This window comes from Neophocaena asiaeorientalis, unplaced genomic scaffold (genome assembly GCF_003031525.2).
Source record: "Neophocaena asiaeorientalis asiaeorientalis breed wild unplaced genomic scaffold, Neophocaena_asiaeorientalis_V1.1 scaffold78, whole genome shotgun sequence".
In the NCBI taxonomy this organism is placed as follows: Eukaryota; Metazoa; Chordata; class Mammalia; order Artiodactyla; family Phocoenidae; genus Neophocaena; species Neophocaena asiaeorientalis.
The window spans coordinates 16,944,240-16,954,205 of NW_020175018.1; the positions used below are offsets into that span (position 1 = coordinate 16,944,240).

The window sequence follows — 9,966 nt, forward strand, 5'->3', positions numbered from 1 at the left end:
CGCAAAAAAAAACCCTCAAAAAACAAAACAAAAAAACGGGTCTCTCCCTCTTCTTTGCACTAGGTGAAATGAACCTGTGGCCCCAGGTACATAGATGCCCACCCCCTCCCCATTGGGAAGCAAGAGGGGCTCTTTGGTTCAGACTTATCTGTAGGTCTTAGTGATTACAGCTTGATTTGGTAACACATCCTTGCTGAGACTCTTCCTACAAGTGCGGGCACATGTGCCATCTCATGCAGCAGCTCCAGGGATGCTGTGATGCACGGATGCAGGGTCGGGCCCGGATCATCGGAGGAGCTGTACCAGGGCTGCAAACGTATAGACAGCCATCACTAAGGGACAGTGCTCCCGTCTGCCCCCCACTGCAGCCCCCTTTGCAGACAGGATGCAGGGGGACCTCGGACCTTGGCCCCAGTGTGTGCCAGAGTTGACCTAGGATGTTGGGGAGAGGGAAAGTAAAATCTTTCACGCAGCATGGCTTGTTGGCAATCCAGGGATGGGCCCGCACGGTCACGTTTGCGTCCAGTTTGTGAAAACCAGGCATGGCCTGCACTGCCAAGTAAGCACACAGACTGGGGCTAGGGAGGCAGGGGGAGAGGAAGGTGCAAAGGGTCTGGGAGAGACTGGGATGGGCCGCAGGAGCAGAGAGGTGCTCAGGACTAAATGCACGATGGCACAGAAGAACACTGGCAGGTCCTAGACATTGGGTTCTCACGTCAACATCCTGCAAAGGCCACTCTGCACAGGACAGACTACATCAACTGATTTGTGAGCAGTGCCTGATTTATTAGCATAAAAAAAAAACCAAAAACAAAAAATCCAGTTCTTATATACAAAACAAGCTGATTTTTGTTTTCAAGTGTTAAAAGCGCTCCTTCAAAATTAAATGAAATTTAAAGCGTGGATTAATTGTTTTTCCAGGAAGCACTTAAGTGAATGAATATTCGACAACGGAAATATTGGATGCACAGCGCGTAGGCACCGGACGGTCACGGAGTCCACAGGGCCTGCCCGTCACAGCATCTGACCCAGCGGACACTGACTGTGGGTGCTGGCACACGTCCCCATTTGGGTACAGAAGTGAATTCCTGCTAAGACCTAGGGGGGCACAACATGTAGAAAATTCACTTGCACATCAGAATAACAACTTCAGCTGCAAATTAAACCTTGCTCCAGGCCCACTGCAGCTACTGATGGGCTGTCACAACTGCGGCAGCCGATCAGTTTGCTGGACGATCGCGGGTAAATGTCAGCGCTCAGCCTCACGTGTGCAGGTTCCCACCTGCCTCTTCCGTAGCTGTGGGCACCGCAGCAGCCTCAGAGCACAAAGTACAGGATGCCACGCTCTTCCCTGTGTGCGTGGCACCGCCGCTCAAACACACCGAGAGTACGGGCACACCCCTGCTGGTGGAGCGGTCCCAGCGAGCCCAGTTCCCGGAGGGCGGTGGGCTTTGTCCTCGGTCCTCAGGACTCCGGGCACCAGAACCCATGAAGCAGCCGCTGCCTCTCTGCTTTGCCCAGATCAGGACAAGGGCATTTAAAACACACGGGCTGCCTGGTACCTTTTTAGAGCTGTGACTAAAAACGAAGGACGGCAGCTCCTGTATAAAGAGGTTTATTGAGCCGGTAGAATCATGTCATGATTGAACAGGACTGGACATTAAACAACACAGGCTTCAGGTGTGAACTGGTGACCGGCCCTGAGATCTCACTCAGGACTCCTACGTGCAACTGGCATGGCCGGTTTGCTCGCTGGCCATTGTGCTTTGAAACGCTTTTCCAATTGAAGACATGCTCGGGCCTCTTTTACATAAGAAGTGCTGTCCAGGGGTGTCCCAACCAAGACCGCTGGGGCGTTCTGGCACGTCTCAGGCGGGGCACCGGCTGCTGCCTTCCTCGGGCCCGAACTGTGGCCACGACTGGCCATGGCCACCAGCGATCAACCCCAAGTGCAGGGACAGTCGGAACCAAGTGTTTGCTGATCTAAGACTAGTGCGGAGACCACGGAGAACTGCCCCGAGGAACGCCCTACAAAATCCAACAATGGTATTCACCAAAAATATTTTTTACAGCACTTTAAATAATTTACAAAAAGCCTACAAAAATTATATTTACCAGGACACATCTGTTAAATAAAAACATCCTTTCGCGTTAGTGTACATATATACAGGCTGTACAGGGGCCTCCAGGGCTCCGCCCTTTCATCAGGAGTGTGTGACACGTGGGGACGGGCACACACATGCTTCGCCCACACTTGCCGCGGCCAGGAGCGGGCTCACAGCTGGAGGACGGGGCCCTTGGCCAAGAGGCTGCCGCCCTCCTCCACAGACGCATCGCTGAACTCACTGGCGTCGCTGCCCAGGGCCTCTTGGTCTTCATCGTCTCCGTCCACCCCCCTCCGCCTGTACCGCAGGTCCAAGATGCTCTCCTCCGGCCCCGAGTTCCTCCTGTCGGGCAGACTGAGCCCTGCCTGGGACTTCCTGGGCGGCCAGCGGCCACCCTCCTGCTTCACCAGCAAGTGTGAGCTTCCGAACACTGGGCCGTGGCCAGCCTGGGTCTCTCGGAAGGCCGAGAAGGATGCGCCCTGTAGAGGCAGGCTCAGGGGGGCACTGAAGAGGCTGGCCTGCTTCCCGCCCCAGGAGACACTCTTCCCGAAGTGAAACAGCTGCGTGGAGAGCAGTGGTGAGAAGCCGGCAAAAGGCAGGCCTCTCTTGGGGTCCATGGCGAGGCTGGGCGAGCCCCGGGCCTGGCCCTCCAGCCGCTTCTCTCTCTGGCCCCTGAGGCCCCCTTTCCACGCCGCCGTGTCCCTGCCTTTCGTGTTCAGTGCCCAGGTGCTCTGCAACCGGCTCTGGGGGGAGAAGTCAGTCCAGGGCAGGGCGAGGCCGGCCCGGGGCCTCCCCTCTTGCTCGGCGCCTGGGGTCCGTGCCAGTGAGCTCCGGCTCTCTGCCCGAGCGCCAGCCTCCACGCAGCTCGGGAGCTGAGCCAATGCGGTTTCCCCCGCGGCAGCCTCGGCCCCCCTCGGGCTCTTATCTTTGGGCACATAGGCGGTTCTCCTACTGGCTGGTGACCCCTTGGCAGACGCGGTCCCGCTGGTGCTCCTGGGCGGTACCAGTTCGCATCTGGCCAGGGCTGCAGGGCTGCAAGCCTGCTCGGCGCGGGGGCTGCTCCTCCCGGCCGGAGCGAAGGCTCTGCCCGGGCCCCTCGGTCCCTCGGCCGGCTGCAAGGGCCCCCTGCACCTCTGGCTCCGGGTGCACATGCCAGGCTGAAGGGCCGGGCCGGGAGGTGGCACTTTCCGGCACGGCAGCTCTGGCTTGCCCCCATTCCCCGTCCCGAGAGCGGTGGGGCCCCCTCCTTGAATTTCTGATCCGCTCACGGACTCCTTGGCCTTTTCGGCCAAAAACTTCCTAATCTCCAGTTCAATGCTGTCATCGCTGTCTACAGAGCTGCTGTCATCAGACAGGGAACTGGGGCTTGGGGCCGGACCACGAAGTTCACGGGCTTCCGATTCACCAGAGAACAGGCTCCTTCCTGCAGCTTGGCCCCTGGACCGGGGAGCCGGGGGCGCGTCCTCGGCTGCCACGCCGTCTGGCTTTGCTCTCACCGCTTCTCGGCAGAGGACGTGCGAGGGTCTCCCCGGGCTCTCTTTTCTGGACTTTGAGAGGCAGCTTTTCAGCAGATGTGGGCTTCGGTCTTTCCAGTCTTTCGGGAAGCCCCCTACTTTATCCAGGAACTGCGTCTCCGTGGTGCTGAACCTGACCCTCTTCTTGCAGCCGGCTCTGGGGTCTTTGCACCTCTTCCGGAGCCTCCGCTTGGACCGCAGCAGGTCCTTGATGGCCGTGTCCAGGTCCTCGTCACTGTCCAGCGAGCTGCTCTTGTCCTCGGAGCTCTCCTTCTCATCCCCGCGCCTCGCCTCGGCCGCCTTCCCGGGGCCTGGCAACATGGTACCCTGCGTGACCCGGGCCCCGTGCTCATCACCCAGCACGCCCGTCCTGCAGGGGAGAGGCTGGCCCCAGGTCTCACCCTCCCTTCCCGGGGCCTCGCTGGCTTTCCCCTGGCTGGGCTGCGCTCTCCCCTGGCTGCGGTCGGCGTCCCGGGCGCCCTCCTGCGCCTCGGCCGTGTCTCTGGTCCTCTTGGGCGTGCACGGCCGCACGGCGGTGCTGCCTGCTCCGCGTTTCCTCTTGCAGCTCAGTGACAGGTCCGGCGTTTTGGAGGCCGAGGCGCTGAGGCCGGACGGCAGCAGCGGGCTGTGTGCTGGTGGCGGGCACGTCTCCGTCCTGGGCAGCAGCCCCCCTGACTGCGCCTTCAGAGCCAAGAACGTCCGGATTTCCCGTTCGATGCTGTCGTCGCTGTCCACAGAGCTGCTGTCACCGTCGGAGCAGGAAGGCACGTTGTGGGGATACAGGAGTGGGCTGGTGGGCGGGGATCTGGTGCCGCCCTCCAGGGGACCCGGCAGGATCGTTTTGGAAATGTCCAGGATCGCTTCCGCGCACATCAGCTCCGCGGATGTGTCTGCGCAGCACGGGGACCCGTCCACAGACTTGTTTTCGGCAGCTGTACTTCCCGGAGGTGCAGGAGCCACGGTTTCCCTGGGAGGCCTGGAGGGGTGGTCGGGGTCCGGGCCACCCGGGCTGAAGTCCGCGGCCTTGGTGGCCACCGGCTTCTTCTTGCCCGGGGTCTTCCCGTGGCCTTCGAGCCAGGTGCTCTTGGTGCAGAGGCCCGTGCCGTGCGCAGGGGGCCCGGGGCCCTTCTCCTCCGCGGGCAGGGTCCTCTGCAGCGGCTCGCCACCTGCCTCCTTCCTCTTCTCCAGCTGGTACAGCTGGATGGCCTCCTCGATGCCATCATCGCTGCTTGAGTCGGCCGCCTCAGGCACCAGGGCCGTGCTCCTGGCTCGCCTTCCCCTCTTCCCTGAGCCGGTGCCCCTCCTGACCCCGACTTTACCAGGGGCTGCTTCTGTAGGGCGGCCCGCAGCCACGGCGGGCTCAACGGTGACCTTGCACCTGGGGCCTCTGGGCAGCACGCCAGCCTTTGTGGACCTGGGAGGCTTCCGGAAGGTGAACTCCTTACAGGCGCCCGCCAGCTCCTGCTGGTACGCCTTGCCCGTCGGCTCTCTGCTGGATCTAGACGCCAACTGGGCCAAGCCGTCACCGGGGTCTGGTTTTTTGTCTGCAGGAACGTCGCATTTTTGGGTTTCGTGCTGCCTCTTCTCACTTAGGAACTGTTCGATCTCTGCCCGGATGCTCTGTTCGAAGGAGTCCTCACTGCTCACACTGAGTGGCGAGGCAGAGCCCTGGTCCTGGCCGACTCCCCTGTGGCTGCCGGGGACACCAGTGGGGCCAGCTGCAAGGTCTGGGGGGCACAGGGCGGTCGGGGTGCCGCTCGGAGGCGGCTCTGGTTTGCATCGACTGGCTGCGGGAGGCTGGGCGGCCCCGCTCTTGGCCTTCAGGTACTCCTGGATGGCTTCCTCAATGTCGCGGTCCACGGAATCATCACTGTCCGAATCCAGCACCAGGGGGCCGAGGTCCGCGGCCTCCTCCTCCCCCTTGGGGTCAAAACCAACAGCAAGACCACAGGCGGCAAAGGCGGGGCTGGTAGCCAGCCTGGTGCCACGGCCCCTCTCCGCTCTCTGGCTTCTCTGCCGGCCATGCTCGCCACTCATGCCCAGGGTGGCCCCGTCCCCCTGAAGCGTGCTGATGACCGCCTGCACCTTGGCGCTCACCGCCGCTCTCGGGACGCCCTCCTTCGGCTCCGAGAAGCATCCGGGAAACCTACAGCTCCCAGGTGGGCCAAAGGCCTCCCATTTGGACGGCAGGGCGAGCACAGGAGGCGCATTCATGAGATACATCCTAGCCGACGGGACGCGCAGAGAGGCGGCACTTTGCTTCTCTGCCTGCTTCACATCCTGGAGGAGAAGGCACGCCGGGATGGCGCCCTAGGTCAGGTCACGGAGAAGCGGTGGGCCTGGTGAGGGTCCAGCCGGCCGCGGGTCCCAGGGCAAGTCACTCACGCCTCCCGGGTCTCATCTCCCTTGGCTGTAGATGCAAGACGGCCACGAAGCTTCATGAGAAAACGCTTCCGAGCCACCCGCAGCGAGCTCGCGGAAGCTCACACGAGTGTCCTTTCCTCGTCCCTCTGTCCATCTTCTCCGATACAGGAACAGAGGTTTTATTTACCTCCAGAAGTTGTCAGGAGGTGCCAATGAGATAAAGACTCAGTGCTTCTCTGCAGGTGGAAAAGAACAACTAGTATGAATCCAGGTTCAGTGAGACGTCGTGGGTAGGTCCAACCTTGACGCGAATCAGCAGCTCCTGAAATGAGAAGTTACTTGATGGGAGCATTTATCTCCCTAAACAACTTTAAAGGGTCACTTATACCAAAGCCTCTTTATTTTATTTTTTTATTTATTATTTTTTTTTTTGCGGTACATGGGCCTCCCACTGTTGTGGCCTCTCCCGTTGCAGAGCACACAGGCTCTGGACGCGCAGGCTCAGCGGCCACGGCTCACGGGACCAGCCGCTCCGCGGCATGTGGGATCTTCCCGGACCGGGGCACGATCCCGCGTCCCCTGCATCGGCAGGCGGACCCTCAACCACTGCGTCACCAGGGAAGCCCAAAGCCTCTTTATTTTAAAACGTCGAACGTATATTTGCCAGATGGTCTCACGGGACCATATGATTATTTTTAGGTAATTAATACAGAAGTTGCCCCAAACACAGTCAGGTGCCCCTTTTCAAGCTGTGTGGTTTCTCCACAGCTTTTGTATCTCAGACCAAATGTGGCTGGGTCGGCAGAACCACTGGGATAGTCTTGGGGACACTTTGAAGACCTGCTCCCAACAGCCTTTACACTACAGGTCTGGGACCACCGCCGGGGAGGGGAACATAACGCAGGCTGTACACAGCCGATTAGAAAGACGCAGAATACATCATATGACTGTCAGCTCTTAACATGTTTCTCTGACCTCTCCCGATCCCCTGCAAACTGGAATGCAAAGTAGCCGAGATGCAAGAGGAGAGCTTGGCAGTGCTTGTGGAAACAGGGAAATTGAGTTCCAACTCCAAACAGTGCCGGGCAAGGCGGTCACCACCCTGGGGCCTTGGGGGGTGGCCGGAAGTGGCCTGTGTGTTTGCTTTGCTTCCCATGCAGATCCTTCTCCCCCAGGAGCTTCCTTCCTGACGAGCACAGAATCCTGTGTTTACACACCACAGTCCTTTCCAGGAAAGCCTAGCTCAGCCACCTAGGCACAGATGTGCCCAAACAGGTGGGACCAGCAATGACCCAGAGGGCATGACCGATTCAGAAGGAAGTCCTCTGCTATTACTACTTATGCCCAGAAGGTGAGACTCTACAATGTAAAAGAATCTGCTGCATTTACCTGCGATTCTCTTCGAGTCCAGGTTCAGCGTGACGTTTGCAGAACGGTTCAGGGATTGGGTCTTCGTCCCCCCACCTCTACGCTGTAGAATCTGGTGCCCACTTTTTAAACGGACTTTTGACTGCCAAGATTAAAGAGAATCAGAGACCTAATTCAGAGGCTGAAACTACAGCTGGTAAGTATTTGGGGGGAAAGAAATCACATTAAGGGCTCAAAATTCAATTTTGGAAGAACTTACCCTGAGGCCAAATACAGTTAACCACAACTAATTCCCAACTCTCCCGGGCCATAGGTCTGATCCTGTAGGATGGTGACGGCAGGGAACATGTGAGGCTATTTATCAGTCCTCAGATGTGAGCACCCGTAACAGTCCACGATCCCTCCCACAGCACCACCCTCCAGGGAGGTTCCCTCCCAAGGGCAGTGGGGAACAACAGTGGGGAGGGGGAGGGCCCTTTCCCTGGGCTGTGCCCACCTTGCTGTGGTCATCATTCAAGCTGCCTTGGCAAAATGACAGAGATTACGAGACATCTGCATAGGCCTTGATCTGTGACGAGTCTACATAAAGAATATTAACTTCTTAAACAGCACTGCTATCTGAAAAAGTGGGCCCAAGGATGAACCCAAGCTGCAGTGGTTTCCACTCCAGGTAGCAGAGTGGGCGGAAGGAAAAGCGCTGCTCTCTACTCATCACCTTGACCATGTTCACAGCTCTTAAATGACTGTCGAGAGCTCAGACTCCTAGTGGGCAGTTTTCTGAACTGTCAAATTACCTAGCGCAAGAATGAGGTTAAAAATTCAGAGAGCGTCTCCAGCGACAGCTTGTGGCTTTAAAACAATCACCTACAATGAGATGAATCATTCTGGAAAACTCCCTGAAACTGTACTTGGAGAGACTGTGGGCTGAAGCCTGGGGGCTTTCGCTTTGCCAAACTGCCACCCTGCTCCTCGAGAACCCGGGGACCAGGTCTGGAGGGTGGCTGTGAGGACGCCCAGCCCTGCGCCCCAAAGCCATGTGCTGCCAGAATTTGAACAGTGGAGGAGGGCGCCTGGGTCTCTTCTCAGTCTAGACACCAACCTCCAGGAGGACAGAACCTCGCTAATGCCCATCCTCTGGCCAAGTCTGGCTCCCCGCACGCCATGTGGCTTCGCCATTAATGCTGTGCAGCTCCTGCCCTTCCCTCCCAGGCTGGACTTTCCCCGGGGTTAGGGAGGTGAGGGTCGGGATACAAGGCCCAGAAGGAGGGCCCTCTCTGGAGGGCCAGCCTGAAGTGGGCGTGCGCTGGAATTCCGGCCCTGGCCTGCGGAAGATGAGACTTTACAATACGGCAAGGACGGCTCCCCAGCAAAGCTGCAGGGCCACTGCCAGTGCCTAGGGGGCCGGAGGCCAGGCGAGACCCTCCCGGCTGACCCTGCCCTGCCCTCTGCTCCCGGCCTGGGGGCGCTCACTCCCAGCGCAGCCTCTGCCAGGAGGGATCCCGGCGCCCGGAGAGGAGACCCGGTTCTCTGGCAGGAAGGGGTCGGGCCTCCACGCAGGGCTGCGCCCGGGTTATATTCTGGGCTCGGTGGGCTTGGGGTCGAGGGGCCCGGTGACCCTCCGGGAAGCTGCACGGGGCGGGGCGCAGGGCACGATCTCAGCGGGGGGGGCCGGGCCCCGGGCCCTCACCAGCCTCGGGCCGGCCCCCCGAAATGCCCCCGGTGCGGTTGGAGTGAGTAGTCGGAGTGATGTCTGACCCCCAGCCCACTCCGGCCAGAGGCTGGGGTCCTCCGGTGCTGTTTGGGCGCCCTCTCCCCTGGCCCCCAACTGCCCCGGGGGCGGGGGTCGTGCGCTGAGTCAGTGGCCGAGTTGGCAGACGCCGCCCTGCCTCCGCGGTTCCCGGTGGGAAGTTCAGGCCGGGAGGCGCACAGATGGGCTACTTTGTCGTGGATGATGTTACTATGGTCATCAGCAGTCCTGTTACTAGAAGCTCCTACACGGCCAGCGTCCGCTGTGTGCCTAGCACCGTGCCTCCGGCTGGAAGGAGGTGGTTCCTCGCCTTAAGTCTGCGCAGAGCTCAAGTCTGGCTCCCTGGAAGCAGCGGGTCCCTCTGTGCCCCCCTGCCCCCCAGTACCCGAAGCTCCAGTGCTGCATGGCCAGCCTTCTTTCCAGGAAAGCTGCCCAGGCCTCCTGCTGCCTTTGCCCAATGCTTCTGTGTGTCTGCGTTTCTTACTTCACCCCAAACTTCGGGATAAGGAACCTGAGGCTAAGAATGGATAAACAGCCCGCCCAGGGACCGGGGTCCTGCAGCAGGGAAGCTCGGGAGGCAGCCTCATGTGTAGTGGAAGCCCAGGACTTCAGAGCCATAGGGGACCTGGGAGAGCAGAGCATCCCTCAGTCGTTCAGGGAAAGGTCACTGAGCACCTGAGCGTGTGCAGGCCTTTGGCCTGGCCTTGGGGGTCTGTGGAGGCCGGGGTGGAGGCTGGGGCGCCCTGTGACTGGCTCCATAGGCGTACCTGCAGCTGGGTTCCAACAGGAGGAAACAGATGTTAAAGACACATCTGTCATGGGCGTTTGGCCTGTTTGGGAATGGGGAGGGAGCATTGTCTTCCAGGAA

General features: G+C 59.8%; 1 protein-coding gene across 2 annotated transcripts; it reads right to left on the reverse strand.

The window, feature by feature from the left end:
* Positions 1-768: 768 nt before the first annotated feature.
* On the reverse strand, positions 769-7,929 carry PPP1R26 (protein phosphatase 1 regulatory subunit 26). Of its 2 annotated transcripts, XM_024762746.1 has the most exons (4): positions 7,848-7,929; positions 7,611-7,672; positions 7,373-7,493; positions 769-6,305 (listed from the first exon to the last, which is right to left on the reverse strand). In XM_024762746.1, the coding sequence occupies exon 4, from the start codon at positions 5,840-5,842 to the stop codon at positions 2,276-2,278; it is 3,567 nt and encodes a 1,188-aa protein (XP_024618514.1). In that variant the 5' UTR covers positions 5,843-6,305; positions 7,373-7,493; positions 7,611-7,672; positions 7,848-7,929; the 3' UTR covers positions 769-2,275. The 2 variants fall into 2 exon arrangements, with proteins under 2 accessions (XP_024618514.1, XP_024618515.1); XM_024762747.1 differs by lacking the exon at positions 7,611-7,672 and having other exon boundaries at positions 7,848-7,907.
* Positions 7,930-9,966: the final 2,037 nt, after the last annotated feature.

Bases quoted from the DNA above. Each gene is read 5' to 3' on its own strand.
- PPP1R26 (XM_024762746.1), bottom strand. From the start codon at position 5,842: ATGTATCTCATGAATGCGCCTCCTGTGCTCGCCCTGCCGTCCAAATGG.